Source organism: Mus pahari, chromosome 12, assembly GCF_900095145.1.
Source record: "Mus pahari chromosome 12, PAHARI_EIJ_v1.1, whole genome shotgun sequence".
Taxonomy (NCBI): Eukaryota; Metazoa; Chordata; class Mammalia; order Rodentia; family Muridae; genus Mus; species Mus pahari.
Genome location: NC_034601.1, coordinates 26,140,347 through 26,161,515, shown reverse-complemented (window position 1 = coordinate 26,161,515; position 21,169 = coordinate 26,140,347). Strand labels below are relative to the sequence as shown.

General features: G+C 49.7%; 1 protein-coding gene across 1 annotated transcript in view; it reads left to right on the top strand.

The window, feature by feature from the left end:
- The window catches only part of Xxylt1 (xyloside xylosyltransferase 1), a 116,458-nt gene that overhangs the window by 13,987 nt on the left and 81,302 nt on the right, over positions 1 to 21,169 (top strand). Inside the window, exon 2 of the mRNA XM_021209669.2 lies at positions 13,728 to 13,875. Within this exon, the coding sequence (XP_021065328.1) occupies positions 13,728 to 13,875 (148 nt within the window). The remainder of the gene's footprint in view (positions 1 to 13,727; positions 13,876 to 21,169) is intronic.

Sequence of the window (21,169 nt, the reverse complement as noted above, 5' to 3'; positions counted from 1 at the left end):
GTTTAACCTTTCAGCCCACAATCAAGCAAAACCATTTTCACAGGTCTCTGGTGGGGTGTCAGATGTCAGCTGCAGGAAGCACACAGTGTAGACCCCTGTTCACTTGCTTAGGAGTTGAAAGAAGGGAAAAAGAAAGGGCAAGCCAGGGCTCACCTCCAGTTGGTTAAGAACTCCCACTGTGGGCTAGGAGATGGCTCATTTTGTAAAATGTTTACTGGGCAAGCATGAAGACCTGATTCCACCTCCCCAGGAATCCTGTAAAAAACAAGATGTGGTGGCCCTTGTCTTTAACCTAGTGCTGGGAGACAGGAGTGTCCTTTGGTTGCCAGTCAGGCCAGCAGAGTGGATGACCTCAGGTGCTAATCTGACCTCTGCTGCCTGTACACACTCTCACACATACGGCTCCCACGAGTCTCTGCTCTTACACCTTCTGTTGTTTCCCCTAACGCACGGGCTGACTAGCAAGTTCTCCATCCAAGCTTCTGGGAGGCCCTTTATGCAGATGGTGGCAGAAGGGTGGGGACTTTCCAGCCCTGAGTCACATGAGCAGTTCTCTTCCTGGGATCTAAAATGGGTACCAGGAAGTCGGGAGCACTGTTCTAGAATTTGTTCTGAACAGAGGCTAGGAGATGAGGGGAAGAGGCCATTGTTCAGCTCTTCCTGGGGTAGTTCCTGGAATGAGCCTCAGAGAGTCGTCTTTGCTGGGAGATTTTGGTGGATTTCCTGGCCTCACTCTTGAGGAATGGAATCTCCCCAGCTCTCTCCTGCGAGGATGACAGCAGCTGCCTCAGTCAAGCGCTCCCGAGGAGGAGCAGGCATCATGCTGCAGCCTGCCTTGGTCTGCAGAATGCTTAGTGTGCAAGTGTTTTCTCTTCAGAAGTATACAGCTGCCCCTGGCCCAGGGCAGGCTCCTCTGGATGGGACCCCTGACCTTCTGACCTTTGAACACTGCATCCTTCCTCTATGGCTGTTGATTTGGGTGGTTTCCTTCTTATCCGTCTGAAGTAGGGATGCTCTGTGAGATCTGGAGCCACAGTGGAATGATGACCAGGGTGCTCTGTGTATGGTTCAGGGGGGCTGACATGTGACCTGTCCCCTCACCAGTTGGTGGAGCATTTTCAAGTAATTTATGAAAAGCAGGCACTGGGTCCCAGAGCCAGGGCATGGTGCCCTCCTTCCTGCTCCAGCCTGTGTGCTGTGGAGCTGGCGGGAGCCTCTTTTCAGTACCTCCTATCGGCTCTGGTGTGGAGCACTACATTTACTTGGTGACAGGTCACAGGAAGTCTGGGTTGGAAGTAGTCTAGTGCCTTCAAGTTACATGTGAGGAAACTGGGGCCCAGGAAAAGCCCCAGGCTTGCATAAGGCACTTTTAGTCACTTTTTTATTGTGATAAAAACACCATAACCATAAGTTAACTTACAAAAGAAAGCATTCACTGTTTGAGAGGGTTAGAGTCCAAGATGGCAGAGCAAAGGCATGGAGGTAGGAATGGCTGAGAGCTCACTTCTTGATCAGCAGATAGGAGGTGTGTGTGTGTGTGTGTGTGTGTGTGTGTGTGTCTGTGTGTCCATGGGCTCCATGTCTCCCTGCCCACCTTCTCTTTGGTTTGTTCCTGGGGGCAGGGCGCATTGGGAATCACGCAGTCTTTTGAAACCTTAAAGCCCGCTCCCGATGATTTCACTGGAAACTCCTCCAACAAGGCCACATCCCTCCTGCTCCCTCTCAGACAGTTCTACCAGCGAGGGACCAAGCATTTACACGCAAGCCCATGGAAGCCATTATTATTCAAATCACAGTAATCACTCTGTTGGACCAGGGGATCCGGTTCCACACTTCCATACTTCACTTCTGTACTTCGTGGGTTCCCTGACTCCCTGCCCACCCTCTCTTTGGTTTATTCCCAGAGTTCTAGATGGTTCTTATCTTTACATCTTCAGCTTTCTTTCCTGGTGGGATGCATTTGCTTAATCTCACTTTCCTGTGGTCATTCTGCATGTGTTCTGTGTACAGTGACAGCTGTGACGTGTGCCCCTGGAGTGGCATTCTGTCCTTTTGCCACTCTGAATTCCGATGCCTTTAGCCTGGCTCTGGGCCTCTGGGACCTGAGGTGGGAGTCGGGCAGGGGATAGCCGTGTGGACTAGGACTCCACTGCTGCCTCCTGCCTGGTCCTGCACATCCCTGCAGTCCAGTTGTGCCTGTGTCCGTGGTCTCTGGACCTGGTGATCCACATGGCACTCAGAAACTCTTCTAGATTTTTCCTTCTCTGATGGTGTGAGTTTTAAATTGTCAACTTAAGACAATCTAGAATTCCCTGGGAAGGGAGTCTTGGTGAGGGATTGTCTAGATCTGATGGGCCTCTGGGTATGACTATGGGAGAGGCTTGATTGCATTAACTGACATGGGAACCAGCCCACTGTTTGTGGCACTGGGACCTGGGTTTGGGTCCTGGTCTGTATTAAAATGGAGAAGGTGGGGCTGGAGAGAGGGTTCCGCAGCTGCTCTTTCAGAAGGACCTAGGTTCAGTTCCCAGCTCCCACATTAGTGACTTATGCTCACCTGTAGTTCTAGCTCGGACACGCTCTTCTGGCCTCCGTGGACACCTGAGTGCACAGCATGCGCTCACACAGATACACAATTTAAAAATAGCTTTAAAAAAAATGAGTAGTAAGCATGAAGGCATCTTTCTCTACTGTTGACCAGATGTGACTAGCTGCGTGATGTCCCCTGCATCATGACTTCCCTGCTGTGGTGGAGTCTTTGTGACCTGGAATTGTGAACTGAGTTGGAGTCGGGGTATTTTATCACAGTGACAGAGATGAACTGGTACAGAAATTAGTACCGACAAGTGGTGAGCCTGACTGTGTGGTGTTAAAACCCGAACTGTTTGGGGCAGGGGTGACGTGGAGACATTTGATACATTGGGCTAGAAAAGCCACTGGAAGCTGGGATCAGACCTTAGTGAGCCATTCTAGTAGGGAACTTGGAAGGACGCTGAGAGAAACAGACACTGGGGTCTAGCTCATAAGGTGTCAGAGGGGGACAAGGACTCTATTGGGAACAGGGCTAGGGGCCATCGTATGCTGTTTGTCCAGGAACCTATCTTCATTTTGCTCATGTCCTGAGAGGCTAAGGGAAGTTAAGGTTATAGATAATGGACTGATTTGCTTGGCAGAGGTCGGATGGTGTTTAGGCTAGCTCTGATGAAGCAGCCCTGATTGACGAGCGTTCAGCACCATGGTAAGGAAGCCGTCTGTCCCGCTGGTAGGTAGAAGAGTATTTCTCCAGGGTCCACACAGGAACTGATGTGGCTGTAGCCAAGGAGGCTAGTCCATATCTCATATTGGTAGCAGAACCTGGCAACCTCACAAGTGTCCTTCTCAGTGTCCTTGTTTGGAAGACATAAAATACACAAGATTGAGGGGATCATGGAGAGCAGCCAAGGCTAGGAACCACTCGGCAGGTTAGAGTTCCTGAGGCACAGCCCTCAGAGGCCATTTTGTGAAGCTGGGAACATGAAGCCTTCGTTGTAGGGGAAACCCCAGGAGATGGAGATGCCAGCCCTATGGGGCATTTGCTAAGGAGAGTGCAGGCGAGGGGGCCCAAGCCCTTTGGGGAACCAATTAACTTCCAAGCCCCAGGTGCTGGATGAGGACTGGAGGGTTTGATATTGCAATGCCCCAGAAATGCAGTCATTCTTTCTGCTCTTGCCTGTGGCTGTGATGTGACGTGGTCCTGGCACGTCTGTCGCCCTGCTGTGGTGGACTGTAACCTGGACTTGTAAGTCAAATAAACCCTTCTCTCCCAAGCTGGGTTTTTCAGGTTATTTTACCACAGCAGCAGGAATAAAACCAGGGCACCTGGCTTCCTCTTCAGCTCAAACACTGCTTGGAGCATCCACAGGGCCCTCTTGAATGCCTGTTCCTCTAATCCTTAGACTGATGCTGTTGCTACCTCAGCCTGCCACACTGGGAGAGGGCTAGATGGGGAGAACTGGGGATAGAGATCACATTGGCTTCTCTCTCCCTCCTGTGTGGCCTCATGTAGGAGTGGCATGGGTTTGCTGAGCGACTCTGGTGTTGGCACAGGTGGGTGTGGTTCAGCTTCTGACGGTCCTTCATCCCTCCAGGGGCCATAGGTAGTTATTTCCATTCTCTGAGTGACTTCCCTGGCTGCCCAAGGGACACATGGATCAAGTGACTGAGTATGGGAAAGGACCCGCCCATGTCCAGCACCCAGGAGGTGTTTGGTAGGGCTCATAGGTAAGGCTGCCCTGTGTCCCGAGAGGTCTCTGAAGTCCAGGTCCTGTGTTAGGGAAGCTGTGCTTGTCCCTGGCATGCCTTCCCAGGGCCTTGCTCGCCAGGCATCCTCTGAGCTCTTATAGCAGGTGCTGTGCCTAAGCCTGGCTGTGTGTGCAGAGAAGGCCCAAGCCACATACATACTATGTTCAGTTGGTGTCCCTGCTAAATAAGAGTGACACACTGCCTGAGCCTAGGGCCATCTGAGTAGTGTCACACCCTGCTGTGCACAGGGTTGTCAATGGAAGAGGAACAAGCTTGAAGGTGTGGGATATGGCTCTGGAGCAGTTGAGGAGACGCTAGGGGAGGTGAGACGCTGGTTATTGTAGATGACTCTTTGTTGTGAGGGATGCCTAACCGATGGCACGTGCAGTGGGCTTTGCTCCCTAGTCATTGGTGGGGCTGTTCACTGTCGATGCGTGTGCCGAAGCCAGAGTTCTGGGCCACCATCCTCTACGGGCCATGCCTGTGGGAGTGCTTGTTGAGCTCGTGGAAGGTGGGGAATCCTGGGTAACACGATATAGTTCAGCCTGGGCACTGTCCACCCTAGGGCCTGGTTCTGCTTCCTGGGTGAAACTTGTCCTTGGAATCACTGGGACATCTTGAAGGACACTGTTTTCCTCTACCTGTCACAACTGAAAACTCAACCTGGCTGGGGCCTTTGGACCCCAGCAAAGTGTAAATAGCCAGATGTGAGTTAAGTTTTGTGAGCAGTCATTGCTGAAGACCTGAAGCTGGATGGTTCGTCTCCTTTCTGGTCCTCCAGGCTCACAGAGCGTCTCCGCCTTGACCAGAAGTATCAGCAATGGAGCTGCTCACTCTCAGGGCTCTTCTCAGAGCAAACAAAGCAAAATGGTTTCTCTGGTGGTCATAAAAAGAGAAAGAGCTCTAAGACTATGTTCTGATGGGGTGTGGGGGAAGGGGATGTTTCAGTGGACCCATGCCAAGTGTACTGGCTAGTTTTGTGTCAACTTGACACAGCTGGAGTTATCACAGAGAAAGGAGCTTCAGTTGGGGAAATGCCTCCATGAGATCCAGCTGCGGGGCATTTTCTCAGTTAGTGATAAAGGGGGGAGGGCCCCTTGTGGGTGTTGCCATCTCTGGGCTGGTAGTCTTGGTTCTATCAGGGGAGCAGGCTGAGCAAGCCAGTGGAAACAAGCCATTAAGGACCATCCCTCCATGGCCTCTGCATCAGCTCCTGCTTCCTGACCTGCCTGAGTTCCAGTCCTGACATCCTTTGGTGATTAACAGCAATGTGAAGCCTAATAAACCCTTTCCTCCCCAACTTGCTTCTTGGTCATGATGTTTGCGCAGGAATAGAAACCCTGACTAAGACACCAAGGCATCCCTTCCCCCTGAGGGACCAGCCACACACCTGCATAGTATAGAATAGAGTTTATTCAGGGCCTGGGGAGGGGAGTTAAAAGAGTAGTCAAGGCAGAGAAAGGCAGAGAGAGGGAGAGAGTAGATAAGTGGAGGCTGGCCATGACCATGTGGAAAGAGGGGGGAAGGGAATGGGGAGAGGAGGCACAAGGGGACAAGAGGCAAGAAGAGAGGCAAGAGTGTAAGAGAGTTAGAGGGAGAGGAAGGGCAAGCAGCCCCATTTATACTGGGCCTACCGGGCTGTAGCCAGGAACTTTGGGGTGGGGTCTAGACAGAATGCCAACAGTTTCTTTTCTCAACATTGGAAGCTCTTGCTGTTTAACCTCCTGGTTTCTATAACTGCTGGTTCCCCGTCCTCTTGTGTGACTCGTGCAGCATCTGGACTTGATTCACACAGCTCTGGAGGGATCTGTTAGACCCGGAAGTATGAGAGAACAGCTTGCTGGCCCATGGGAATGTTCTGCTCTGAGGCTTGGCCCCAGGCCCCGGGGAGAAAGGGATGTGAGGATAAGAGAAGCTGCCCAGAGAGAGGTGGGCAGTGGACCCCGAGAGCCTTCCTGACCCTCTCTCCAGAGGAAGCTAAAAGTCATGTTTTTAGAAACCTGCCTCACTTTCCCATGCTCTGCAACTTTGTCACTTGCTGGTGTAATTTTGGTGTGGCTGGGGGTGGGGTGGGGTGGGGTGGGGTGGGAGGGGTTAATCTCTGTTCACTTCACTTATGGGACCTGCATGCCGTGGTGTAGGGTCATGGTGCTTCTGATCTCGTTGCCTGCTTCACACTTACTGTTCACATAGTACGCTGTCACCTTTATTTTATAAGCTGTTCTGTGAGTTTCTGACTCTTTGAGACAGGATCTCCGGATGTACTAGGCTTTGGATGAGCATGTCTCCCATAGGCCCGGTACACATAGGCTCCCTTGGCTCACCTTTGACCATTTCTTGTCGCTGAAGTTGGGAGCCCCAGGCAGGCAGAGCTCAGCTGTGATGTGGGAGAAACGATGCTGGTGAATGTATGCCCAGATGCCGAAGACCATCCTGCTGCAGGCGCTAGCGTTTGCTTTATCTGAGTCAGATTCTTTTTATCTGAAGTAAAATACAGCTGTGGCCAAATCTCACCCTTGTGTCTTCTAGCCGGCTCCCTTAGGATATTCCTTGTCTTACATGAGAAAGAAGTTGGGTGTCTTGTAAATTTGTTTATTTTTACTTTTATTTGTATTTCACATATCATATTTGGTGTGTACTTATTGTGTGTGCTGGTCAGTTTTTATGTCAACTTGACACAAGCTAGAGATTTCTGGGAAGAGGGAATTTCAGTTGAGATAGTAATGCCTCTCTCTGATTGGCTGTAGGCAAGTCTTTGGGGCCTGGCCCACTGTGGGTGGTACCAGTCCTGGGCAAGTGGTTCTGGTGTGTATAGGAAAGGTAGCTGAGCCAGCCAGAGAAAGCGAGTCAGTAACCAGTGCTCCTCTGCAGTCTCCGCTTCAGTTCCTGCCTCTAGGTTCCTGCCTTGAGCTCCTGCTGTGGCTTCCTTGGACCACAGCTGAGATGTGGAAGTGAAATTAACCCTTCTCATCCCAGGCTCCTTTGGTCATGGCATTTATGACTGCAGTAGAGAGCAAACTAGAACTCTATGTTTTATGTTATTAAGCAGTTATAGAATGACCTCATTGGTCACTATAACTGCTCTGTAGTGTTTTATTATGGGCAGACTTTGTTTTATCCATTTTCCTCCAGTAGATGGCCAGGTAGCTCTTACCTTGCCACCCTAAACCTTACTTCAGCATACGTAGAAGGCAGCCATTCATGACGGCTGGCAGGCTTTTCAGTGTCTGAGAGGAGGGCACTGGGAGGGGGTGCAGTCTTAGTGGGGATAGCCTTGTGTGGCTACCAGCATGTGATGGAGCCACCTCCTCCTCACCTACAACCCTCAGAACAACTCATTCTGTTGCACTTTTCCCCACTTGTCCTGAAGAGTGTTTCTGGGCCAGGATAACAATGGAGGAGCTGCCCTTCTTAGGGTAGAGTGCTGCTGTTTGCCGCCCACCCCACCCCCAGCATGACGGCCCGCACCATCTCCCCCAGAAACAGCAAGCGACCCTCCAGGTCAGGCTTGTGGCATTCCGTTATAAAAGCAGGGGTGGGAAGGTGCCTAGACTCTTACCTGAGGTTTAGCCGCTCCCTGACATCTCCCTCCCAGCTGTGGGTACTTCTGCCCCAGTGGCTCGTGGTTGGGAAAGTGTTAGTCTATAGAGTGTGGAAAGCTGACTGAAAGGGGAACTCTGTGATGGTGGTTTTAAAAGTGTCTAGTTTTTCTCTAGTCCCGGCCAGCTCCCAAATGCACGAGTAGATTTATTTAGTCAAGCACAGTACTTGAGCAGTCATTGATCTATTTTAATCCTCTGAACCTTCCAGCCAAAATCCCTGAGATACTTGCGTTTTAGTATTGGTCTGACTCTCTGGGCTTTAGATGTATTCTCCTATGCTGTCTCCTCTCACCTCCTAGTGACTGAATCCCCTGCTGACTCGTCTGTCTATTCCCTCATCTGGCTGGCAGAAGTCCCACCCTATTCTCCTATCTGTCCAGCCATTGGCTGATCAGATAAGACAGAGAATTTATTGACAAGGCAGAGAATAAATGGTAAGCACTATTTACACAAACTTGAAACAGGAGAAATTTGGAATATGCATTATAATGCCAGGTCCTGGATATGAGGGCAGAGAAATCAGCGTTTGAATAACACAATGATAATTTTTTACTGTACACAAACATCATGCTTACGTGACTCCATTTATGCAGCTATAGGAAGTCTTCATACCGGGAAAATTGGCTGCTTTAGGGTCGCCCGTGCTCCTTTAAGTCGCTCCTCACCGTGCTCGTGTCAGTAAGCACACTGATTCCCTGGTTCAGCACGCTGGGCTTGGGTCAGATCGCTTTGGTCTGTTGTTGGTGCCCGTCTCAGGTGAGTGGGTGCTTGCCTCTCCACAGGAGAAGCTAACACCCAAAGGGAGAGCAGCCTCTCTTTGGGAATGTGTCCAGTGCTTGTCACCAGGAAAGGCCTACCTGCTATTTCATCTCCTCCCAGTTGGCCTGAAAGGGGAGGCTGTCAGCAGGGAGTGGGGCTGGAGAAAGATCATTTCCCAGTGTGAAGTCCATGTCCCTTTTAGTGACTCTTACCGATCCATTAAGACCTCTTTAGGAGTTGGTTCTCTCTCTGTTTCTGTCTTTGTCTCTGTCTCTCTTGCTCTGTTTGTGTGTATGTGTGTGTGTGTCGGGGAGAGGGAGAGGTGTGTGCACATATGTGTGCATGTGTGTGAAGACCCAAGGTTGCTGTCAGGTGTTTTTCTTGGTCACTTCACCTTGTTTTTAGACGAGATTTGCCACTGAACCCGGACTCAGTGATTTGACTAGGTGGGGAGGTCAGTCACCCCAGGAGTCCTCCATATCAGCTGCTCAGCTCCGGGCCGTGCCTGCCAATGGCAGGTGGCTAAGCATGCAGGATGGCATCTGTAATTTCCTTCGGTCCAGCTAGGATGCTGAAGGGCCAGTGGCTCTGTTATCTAGAGATATCTCATGTCTAGAGATTCTGCATGGAAAAGCGTTCTGACTGTACTGAAAGTAGCATGCTAGTGTCTGTACGTCTCAGGCACTACTGTGTACCTTACCTGAGATGGGTGAAAGTTGCCCCAGGTAATTGGCACCTAGAGCATCGTGCATTGAAGCCAGGACTGGGGTTTACTAATGACCGGTGTCTCTTGAGCCTCTGGAGCCGTTGATCTCATATCACTGGAGGGATTCCAGCCCAGACTTGGTGCCCAGGGCATGGTGATGCCAGGACATGGTGATGCCAGGACATGGTAATGCCAGGACATGGTGATGCCAGGACATGGTNCATGGTGATGCCAGGACATGGTGATGCCAGGACATGGTAATGCCAGGACATGGTGATGCCAGGACATGGTAATGATACGGGGTTGTGTTGCTTAGTTTTTGTTTTGTTTTGTTTTAATCAACTTAACACAAACCTATACATACCTATTAAGAATGAATCTCAGTTGAGGAATAGCCTCCATTCGGTTGGCTGGTGGGCATGTCTGTGGAAGCATTTTCTTGATGGGCAGTTGATAGAGGAGGTCCTAGTCCACTATGGAAGGTACCTAGGGGCCTGTGGGCCTGGGCTATATAAGAGCTGCAGTTGAGCAGGCCATGACAAGCAAACCAGAAACGAATGAAACGTTCCTCTGTGGATGCTGCGTAAGGCTCCTGTCTTAAGTTCCTGCCTTGGTTTCCCTTGATGATGGACTATAAGCAGTGAGATGAAGTAAACCCTTTCCTCCCTTCATTGCTTTTGGTCGTGTGTCATCTCAGCCACAGGAAGCACACTAGGGCAGGGATGCTTGCTTATCCCCATTGGTGGGCAGTTCTGATGATGGTGGGGGGGCTTCTTGGCTGAGTCTGGGTGCTGCTGCAGCATCCTTCCATGCTGGATATGAACCCTGTGGACAGTGGAGACATATTAGTCGTTCCTGCGGGCGATGGATGGTTGGAGGGGCAGGTTCTTCTCTCCTGTGGTTGAGGATGACCCCCCCCCGCCCCTCGTCCCTGGCTGACTGGCCCGGCTGCCTGCAGCTGCAGGAGCGGCTTCTCCTCTGGCAGCCTCAGGGCTTCCTGGAGACCATGTCTTCCTGTGCCCAGAGCCAGCTCATTACCTGCCTCCTTGGCTCTAGGAGCGTGGCCATGTCTGGTTCCCAGTGGGCTTGTCATTTGACAAATGAGTTTTCCTCACTCCACACTAAGGGTTTGGGGCAGCATATCTACTCCTGCCTGGCACATGGTCAGCTATGATTGTTTGTACCAGTTTCCAAGGCTAGAAGTGTTAAGAGTATACTGTGCACCAGGTAGTGGTGGTGCACGCCTTTAATCCCAGCACTTGGGAGGTAGAGGAAGGCAGATTTCTGAGTTCGAGGCCAGCCTGGTCTACAAAGTGAGTTCCAGGACAGCCAAGGCTACACAGAGAAACCCTATCTTGAAAAAACCACCACCACCACCACAAACAACAACACCCCAAAACCCAAAAAAACCCAAAACCAAACCAATCCAAACCAAACAACAAAAAATATGCTGTGTGTGGTAAGATGGAACTGGATGCCCCCAGCCCCCGAGGACCATTCTAGTTGTCTTCCTAGAGCCCTTAGGGTACGTAGAGTGTGCTCCATACATACTTTATATTTTGAACAACAAACTCTTTGAGGACACTCAGAATATGAATACTTTGTCTTTACTGAATTTGGACTTTTAAAATAAAAGGAGACAAAGGGACTTACGGATTTAGTTAATATTCCTAATAGACTGTAATTATTGATATGAAATACTGTTATGAACAAATCCTTTAAGTATCACTGATAAGAGGAAATTAATGAGAGCTTATAAATGTCTGATTAGAAGCTGATTAGAAAGCCAGTTGTCTTGCGGCACGCTTGGTAAGTCATTGGGCGGTGGGACACTTCCAGTAGCTTCTTCATGAGCTCAGAGTGGGCTCTGTCCTGCGCGTGAGAGACGGCACACTCTGGTGACTCCGTCGGTGGGAAGGGTTTGGGGAAGCAGACCTTAGGCAGAGTGTAGGTAATGCTTTACAAGTAATAGGTTTTGAAGTTTTAAGATGTGTCACAAATGGTGTCCTGATGTTTATTGTCCGCATCCCTGTAAATCACACGTTTGCGTTGACATAAGTCACTGCTCTGGCCCGCTCACTGACTGACTGCCTTCAGTAGCCAGCTACTTTACAGCCCTGGGTTCCTAGGTTCTTCCCGTAGCTCTTGAGGTGGGGCTCTGCAGCCCACAGCCAGGCTGGAGCCTGGGCTGGGCTGGGGCCGTGGTGTCCTGGCTTGATGGTGCTGGAGGGGAGCTCATTCTGTAGCCCGGCTTCCTGCCCTGGAGACTGGGCATTTGATTCACACTCGTGTCTGTGGCTTGCTGCCTTCGGTCTGAGTTTATCCTTGGAATATATTCATTTTTAAGTAGATTCATTACCTGAAATATTCATTGGAGCTGGCTAAACAGTACAGCTCTTGGAACAAATGTACTGGCAATCCGTTTGTCCTCAATAAATCTATTAATGCTGACAGGGTATAGTTATTGCTGGGGAAGCTTGGGTGATATGAGGCTGGGAGCGGAGAAAGATGGCTGCTGCTGACAGGACTTTGCTTCTCTGGGCTTGGCTGTGGCTGAGGCAGGCCTTGCCCTCATGTATATCCCACCCCCTCACACACACTTGCACTCAAGTGTGCATACACACACACACACACACACACACATACACCCCTTCCCTTTCCACTTTAATGACTGTGGAGGTGCCCGGCCCTTGAGAGCCCTCCTGTGCTTTTAGCACCTTGTCTATTCCAGCCCCTGGTGACGCCGGTGTGATGGGAAGGCTGTCACATGGATGATGCCTGATCTATGAGGAGAGAGACTGAGGGGACAGGACATAGTCAGGGACAGGATGTGAGGCTAAGGAATGAGAGCAGCTTAGCAGCCCCTGAGCTGGGTGCGTATCCTTGGTCACCTCAGTGTCACCACAAGGGTGAGTGCTGCCATTCCTGTGTCACCCACGGAGGGACTCAGGCTCTTGCCCAGAGTATTGTTCCTTTAGGTTACAAACCCATGTCCATGGCCTGGCACAGATGTAGCCAACTGTTACAGGGCAGGGGACGGTCATAGCCAGTGAAGCCCCATGTAAGATGGGGTGAAGGAGGGGCCTGGAGGCTCATGGGAGGTGTGTGGAGGCTGGAAGGAAGGCTGAAGAGGGAGTTCCACACATGGGAAGAGCGTGTGGAGGTGTCAAGGCTACAGGTCATAAAGTGGCGGCTGATGAAGCGGGATGAGGGTAAGGGTTCAGCTTTTCCAGTCATGAAGACAGGTGGGGAGGGAACTTAGAGCCACCAGTGCAGTGCAGGCCTTGCTGGGGGGTTTGGACCTGTGGGCAGTGAGCTTCAGAGGTTTTGCAGCTAAAAAGAAACATATAAATCTGTGTGTTTGGAAAATGACTGTGAGGCCCACCAGAGGATGTTCAGAGAGGGTGAGGTTTACGGTGAGGGAGTGCACAGGCAGGGCCAGAGGCTGCAAGGTGTGGGGGAGAGAGGCCATTTGGTGTTGAGAAAAGGGGTGAAGGAAAGCACACCTCGGGGGCAGAAGGTTAAGAAACAGCAAAGCTTCTCTGGGCAGGCGCGGCCTTAGTGCTGCAGGCAGCCGACGCTAGGGAGCAAAAGAACTGACGTGGTAGAGACATTGGGTCTCCTGCTGGTTTGAGACAGGGTTCTAGTCCATAACTGGCCTGGCCTGGAACCCACTTTGTAGCTCAGGTTGGACTTGAACTTAGAGTAATCTTTCTGCCTCAGCCTCCTGAGTGTTATAACTCACACGAGTGAGCTACCATTCCTGGCTAAACCAAGCTCAGTGAGGCTTTAGAAATTGAAAGAGACCGAGGACAGAAATAAACGTGAACTAAAAGGCATACAGTTTAGAGAGAAATAGGAAATGTTAGGAACCTAGAGCAAGAACAGAAAAGCAGACGCCATTGGCCGGGGAACCAATGGGTTACTTAGGGCTGGGCACAACGGCCACAGGCTCTGGAAGACCAGGGCGCGTGGTCATGTGGGAAACCTGGGCAGAGTATGAGGGTAAGAGGAGTGGAGCTCACCTGCTTGAGAATGTCTCAGGCGGTGCCCACACCTGACCTGTCTCCTGCTGGCATGGGAGCCAGGCTTCTTGTTGTGACCTTTGAAACTCAAAAGCGACCTGAGAGCTGGGTCCACTCCTTTCTCTCCTGTCACATGTCCACTGCCCGGTCCCTAACAGTGTCCTTGCCAGCCTGGCTGCCTGGACTCTGCTCCCTAGTGCCCTTCCCACTGCCTTTGCCCTCAGTCACTGCCAGCATCCTCTTAGCTGCACCCCGTCTGCTTCTGCCTCCTGGGCTCAAGTGTGTGTCCGGTGTCTGGAACTTGGAGAGAGACGATTGGCTGACTTGTTGGGGTTTCCTTGCTTCCCACTACAGGTCATCTTCCACGATGTTGCTGTGCTGACAGACAAGCTCTTCCCTGTTGTGGAGGCCATGCAGAAGTACTTCAGTGCTGGCTCAGGGACCTACTACAGTGACTCCATCTTCTTCCTCTCGGTTGCCATGCACCAGATCATGCCCAAAGGTAACCATGACGACCACGGGCAATGCCCTGGGGTGTAAGGGCTCAGGATGGAGCACCCCCTATTTCTGAGGGAGGCAGGGGCTAGGGACCTCCAAAGAGCCAGGTACAGCTTGGTCCCCTTGCTTGATCTCCTAGTCCTGTGAATACATACAAACTAAGACTTTGTCTTCTTCTTACGGCTTGTATAGTCACTCAAGTGGCAGAGCTAGACTTCAAGGTCATAGCTGTCTGGTTTAGAACCCTGCCTCTCCAACCAGCTTTCTGTCCCTTCAGGTGACCCAGATGAGAGCTTTCTGGGAATGCCCAGTACAGATATGGCTCCTGTTCCCTTAGAATCCAAGGTCCTGTGCTGGCCTGCTCTGCTTCCAGCTGTGTTCATGGCTCTGACTAAGGTAACATAGGCCCTCTGGGACCTACAGGAAGTAGAAGGAGCTCCTTTAAACCAAGTACCCAGTGTTTTCTTAGGTTCTTTGGCCAAATGTTAATGTGCGTCCACAATCTACTTACTAAGAGCAGTCATAGGCGTTACTGAATCTTTGGTCATCAAGAGAGCAAGCAGTGTTGTGCCTCCTGCAACATCTGGGCTGTGCTCTTCTAGGAAGTCAGGATGTTGCACGAAACGTGGCCATATTGCCACTGTCCTGGCCAGCTGAGCAGTTTGGAACACCTGTGCCTTTTGAAGGGACTCCGTTCCGGCATCACAGATGCTGTCCCGAGTTGGCTCTGTACTGCTCTGCTTCGTGTTTATGTGTGCGTCATAGACGTTACTCTTGTGCTTTGTTCCTGTTTAACTCTTAATTTCTTGCTATTTTGGTTATTTAGTTTCTGGATATTCTTCCCCTCCCCCCTCAGGAAAGTGAGTGTGGGTGGGGTCTGGGAGGCAGGATTAAGCTTTTGCTCCCAGATCATGTGAACAGACTTGGTGAGCAGAGTTCCCAAGATGGCACTTAGGTTTCTGTGAACTGTCTGCCCTCCTTTCTGTTTAGCATATGGCCACCCCATGGACCTAAGGAACTTTAAAATCATGTCTGTTTTTCCCTTGTCCTCGGGACCCCACCAGGTCCTCTCATGTGCTAGGCAAGTGCTCGGCCTCTTGAGGCACACCCTTCTCTTCTTTTTCCATTTTAAAAGATTCATAAAATATCTGAGGACAATAATAAAATAGGAAAAGCTATGTTTTTACACCACATAAGATCAGCATCGCTAGTTACTGCTGTCTTCCACTGATTCTCTGCCTTGCGTTTTAAAGGTTTGGGCAAGGCAGGAGTTACACTTTGCATTCAGATTCTTCTGAATCTTCTTTTATATCAGAATATGGAACTGATGTCATTTCAACTCAGAGAACGTGCAAGCAAGTGACGGTGTAGGCAAAGCCATTAATGGCACACCTTCTCATGCTGTGTGTAATTATCTTTGACGTTTCCCAAGTGTTGTTTAACTAGATGAAGCTTGGTTCACTTTACCATTGATCCCTGTCCTGGGCTGGCTCAGTGCATCCTGTTGACTTTTTAATATTTTTTTTTCAAAGATTTATTTATTTTATGTATACAAGTACATTGTAGTTGTCTTTAGACACACCAGAAGAGGGCATCAGATCCCATTATAGATGGTTATGAGCCACCAAGTGGTTGCTGGGAATTGAACTCAGGACCTCTGGAAGAACAATCAGTGCTCTTAACCACTGAACCATCTCTCCAGCGGCTTTTTAATATTGTAAATTAGACTATGGTGTATGTCCACATGCAGAAAGATTATCTTCTTCCTTTAGGATTGTTTCACATGATGTCTTCCCAAGGGTGGAACTACCAAGCCAAAGGTGATTTTTTTTTTTTTTTTAAACCCTGCCTTTTTTTTTTTTTTTTTTTTTTTTTTTTTTTTTTGATTTATTTATTTATTATATGTAAGTACACTGTAGCTGTCTTCAGACACTCCAGAAGAGGGAGTCAGATCTTAAGATGGTTGTGAGCCACCATGTGGTTGCTGGGATTTGAACTCTGCACCTTTGGAAGAGCAGTCAGGTGCTCTTACCTGCTGAGCCATCTCACCAGCCCCCAAAGGTGATCTTTACCGAGCCAGGTGTGTCAGTCCCCAGCATCCCCAGTGTGGCCTGGCACGAGTAGTTTCCGTGCTGCTTCCTAGTCCAGGGTGTCTGACCTTCTGTGGAGCTGTGTAGACGTCTAGTCAGCGGCTCTTCTACTTGACAAGGAAGGAAACATGCAGAGACTTGGGTGAGCTGGCTCTCTTCTGCACTTTTATTCTAATGTCCAGACCTGAGTTCTAGTTCATCTCTCTGCACAGTCTCATGAAGCTTCCCTGACATCCACCACTCTCCCCTACTATAACCTACATAATGGCTTGGCTGGGGTAGGGGTGGGGCAAGCAACCCCACGTTCTGTGCACTAACTGTCCCCATAAATCAGTGTCATAAAAACCACGTCTGCAGTGTCCCCAGAGGAACAAAGGGGCAGGCCAGGTGTGCGTGCCGGCTTAGATTCTTCTCAGCCCTTGTTTTTCCTTTGCTTGCTCTGGAGATCACATGCGCTGGCTAGCCCATCCTGCCGCTAGCCCATCCTGCTGTTCATGACTGCTGTCCCTCCACAGACATGGATTGAACTCATGATGTATCTGGGTTCCTTTGCTTTCTAGGTTCCATGTCTTCACGGAGGACTGAGCCAGGCAGGTCAGAGTGGCTAGAAAGGGAGCTCAGGTGTCATAGATTGTCCAGCTCAGGCTCTGAATCTGGTAGAGCTAGCTGCAAACCATAACTTTGCATTTCACTAACTTAGTGACCGCAGGGAGTCACGGAGAGAAGCCATATGGGGCAGTGTTCTCTGACAGTGATCCTGATTTCTCTTCTCATGGTTTGTTTTGTGTTGCCTGTCATGTCCCTTAGCGTCATTAGGGTCTGATCTCTGGGCCTTCCTACTTCTTGAGGTACCTGCCACCACCCACACTAGTCACCCTGGCTTTTCTCTTTCCTTCATTGTGACCCCTCGCCCCTTTGAACCCTCTCCGCCTCTCTCTCCACTCTCCTGACCCGGTTTGCCTCGTCAGTAATGTGTTAAAGTGCTCAGCTCAAGATGAGCGCTTCAACCCGGCTGGCCTGTCTCTTGGCAGTAATCTAGTTTCTTTTTTTCTTTTTTCCTGGACCGTCTGCCTGCCCTGTCCAAATGGAAGCTCCGCCAGGGCAGGAACTTGTGCGTGTTCCCAGTGTTGAGAACAATCCAGATACAGAGTAGGCACCCAGTAGGTATTTGCCAATTAAGTGAAGTAAACGTACATTAGGTATACGTTGGAAATTACTTTGATGTGGGGACACTCAATAGCTTTGGCTATCTCCTGAGCCACTGTAGATGCATCTGGGTATGCTAGCAGCAGTCAGTGCTGCAGAATCTGGATGGCCCTTGCAGGTAGGGCACAGCCAGAATTTGAATTTCTCGGACCGCCATTCTGTGAGGCCCCACTGGAGGAAATGCTCTGGCCTCTGGGCTCTGGTGAAGCTGGGGAGCCCCCGACTGCCAGTGCTGAGCATGCCGTGAGTGAGGACGTTCTCACATTGGAGAGGGCAAAGGAAAAACTGACACTGGGTACCAGCCTGAGTGAAAACATCTGTGTGCATCACAGCAGAGGCTGTGAGCATGTGTCCACTGGTTTCAGTGGAAGCTGTTTGCTGGCAGCTGCTCGGCAGCAAAGCGGACCATTCAGTGCCTCTTACTCTGATAGGGCTCAGCTGAGCAGATTTTCATACATACTAAAAATAGTGTCGTGGTGCAGTCCTCTTGTGTCAGGGCTGGAAGCTGACTCTCAGTGAGGGGAGATCGTAGGATGGTGAATAGTGACTCTCGCCTTTAGTTCCTCCACAGGCTTCTGCTTTTAACCTTTCAAGGCTCCAGATAGCTTTTGTTATCACCTCGAGGTTAACCAGCTGGCGGTGAGCAGGGCACTGAGGCCAGTGCTGCTGAGTGCCCATGGGGGTGGGAATGCAGGAATGTACTAGTAGAGAGGAATTCAGAGGGCAGTGTAAATCCTTTGTCTATGTAACACAGTAGTAGCAGTACTTTCACATGTAGGGCTTGTGATCTGGGCCATGGGATCTTGCTCAGATTTGCTTTATTAGATATGTTTCCTCCTGGGGAGTGGGCCTTAAAGCCAACCAGAAAACAATTTGTTACTCCCATAACATCTGTGCCATGACTGCACCCATGCAAAGATCTTGCCATGCTAATCATTGCATTCCACAGGGTTCACACCTGGGAAAACTTTGGTCACTTTTTCTCCCTAACAGCCTTTGTAGTTCTGGGGATCAAATTTAGGTCTTCATACTTAGGCAACAAACACTTTACTGACTGAGCTTTCCTCCTATCCTCTGATTGATTGATTGATTGATTGATTGACTGATTGACTGATGGGTGGATGGATGGATGGACTGATTGAGGCAGGGTCTCACTGTGTAATCCTGATTGGCCTGGAACTTGCTTTATAGACCGGGCTGGCCTTGAATTCGCAGGCATACACCTGCCTCTGTCTCTGGAGTGCTGGGATTAAAGGCACGAACCATCACTCCCAGACTATTTCCTGCTTTAAAACAAAACAGAACATTTTATGTGGTGTGGTTTGTCCATTGTAGGCTTTAATCACAGGCCTGTGAAACTTAGGGCATCAACAGTCCCTAGGATGAGTATGAATATTCACTGAGCTGATTTGGTATTAGTGTCAACTAAATGCCTTCTCATGTCTTCTGCCCAAGTGTTCAGGCACGCCTCTGATGTCTCAGGAACTTCAAAGTCACTGAGAAAGAGAGCATTGTTACGGGAGGGGCTGCTCTGAGGATCTGACTGTCTGGGTGTGTGGTTTCCTTCCCACCCTTGGCTCTGAGACATTATTTCTATCCATAGTTCTCTATTCTTCCTTTCTGCTTCAAATGTTTTTCCGTTTCTGTGAAACAGAAGTGGAGTGGGGGCTTTAGTTCATTGTGCCATTCCCTTAACAAGCGTCTTTTCTTGGTATTTTCATCTCAGATCCTGGTAGAGAACCATTTGGCCAGGCTATTTAAGCCCCAGAGTGCAGATTTATTTTTATTTATTATGTTTTGTTGGTTCAGTCAGCTGGGACAGAGGAGGTGGACCATGTGGTCCAAATACACTCCTGTGGGTCTGCTTCTCCGGCAGCAGTGACTTCCACTCCCTCCATCACACAACAGCCATGGGGCTGGTTGCCATGCTAGGCATGGGAAGCACAGGGAGAGAAAAGACGTGGACCAGATGTGGGTTTTGCCCTCATGACTTCCATTTCTAGTGAGAGTGTTAGATAACTATAAGGCAAGAGAGGAGGAGCGGGCTGCCCGAGGAGCCTCTGAGATGGCCCCTGTGATCTTCATCCCTGTATTTGGCCCCTGGTGACATCCCTTTGCTTTGTGTTGAGCTGAGCTTCTTGGTTCAGCTCTGATGACTAGACTATGACAGGAGTATCAGCACACCATCTCCGTGGTCATCATAGAAGACCGTGGCTTCCATTCTGGGCTCTCTTGTTTCTCCCTTGGAGCACTTGACTTGGAAGGACCCAGATGCTGTGTGATGAAAGACTCTGCCGAGGGAAGGTCCTGAGAACTGATGTTTCTGGTCAATGGCCAAAGAGCATCTGAGGGCAACAATTGGCAGGCTGATGAGCTGGGTCCTCATTTAGTCATGGCTGAAACTGACTATATATAGCTTATGGGCCAGAGGCATCCAGCTGAGCTGGATTGAAGCAGGGTCTCTTTTTGTTGTTATTGTTGTTGTTTTGTTTTGTTCTTTGTTTTTTCAAGACAGGGTTTCTCTGTGTAGCCCTGGCTGTACTCACTCTGTAGACCAGGCTGGTCTCAAACTCAGAAATCCACCTGCCTCTGCCTCCCAAGTGCCGGGATTAAAGTCATGTACCACCACTGCCCAGCTGAAGCAGGGTCTCTTGAGTCTTGTTCTGTTGAGATAATTCTACATTAATATGTAGTTTTAAGAAGAAATACAGAGATCCTCTGCCTATTTTGTCCCAGTGGTAGCATCTTGCAAGACTACAGTAAACATGCATGGCAAGCAGGATACAGACATTGGGGCCATCAAGCATGGGGCATTTCCATTAGCAGAGGTAGATTGGGTGGGGGCAAGGGGTTCCTTTGTATGCCCTTGGTAATCTCTCAACTCATGTTCACTATTCCACTTTATGAGTTCTAGGCTCTTGTCATTGTGAGAGTGTTTTACCAGCCATAATTGTGTGTCATCTTTGGAGAGTGGCCTCTTTTCCCTCAACGTAATATACAGAGAATTCACTCAAGTTATTGCGTGGTTCAGTAATCCATGCTTAGTAGAATTCCCTGGTGTGGTGTAGCTTAGTTTGCTTAACCATTCATCCGCCAGAGAACACCTGGCTGACTTCAGCTTTGAGGGATTATGCACCCACCTGTGTACAGGTCTTTGCATGAACATAAGTTTTATTTCTTTGGTACAAATGATCAGAACTGCATTTGTTGGGCTCTGTGGTACTTACATGTTTTATCAGAAGTCAACAGTTTTCTCCAGGGTAGCTTACCATTTTACACCTTTGCCTCACAGTGTGAATGTCTCCCTTTCTTTTAATCTATAGGTTCTCTCACCTCTGCTATTTCTGACCCACTGCTGGTGAGGAGACTGTGCTCTTGATCATCTCTCATGAGCCACTTGATTTGTGTGGCACTATTTAAAAAGCAGTCAGGAAGTGTCTGTGCTTCCTCTCTGTGGGTGGATTTGAAGGTAGTATTGCAGCATCCTAGAGAGAAGTACTGCAGGCACTTCGTGACTGTCTGCCCCACCTTCCCTGGCTTGGCTGCTCTTAGGGCATCAGGCCATGAGCATTGCCGCAGGTCAGGCATGTCCAGTTTGGCTTTTGTTTGTTTTTGTCTGAACCGGGCTCTCCCAGCACAGATTGGCCCTGAGCTCCCCGTCCTTCCTAACTTGAGGTGCTTTTTTAAATCTTTCTGACTGAGCACTCTGTAGATTTTTGTCTGTGTTTTCTGTAGCAAGCAATTCTTAGAGGTAAGGGATGGGACACTTTGTTCCTGGTGGAGAAAGATTCAGTATCTGAGTTAGCTACCAAGAGCTGTGGTGCAGTGCCCTTGAGAACAACACGGAGCTTGGTGAAGATTCTGTTATGTGTTGCACAGCGATTGAGAATGAAAGGGAACAGCAAGCCTGGGTTTAAATGCAGCTTTGTCATGGAGCTGCTTAAACTGATAGTGTGTGTATGTGTGTGTGTGTGTGTGTGTGTGTGTGTGTGTGTGTGTGTG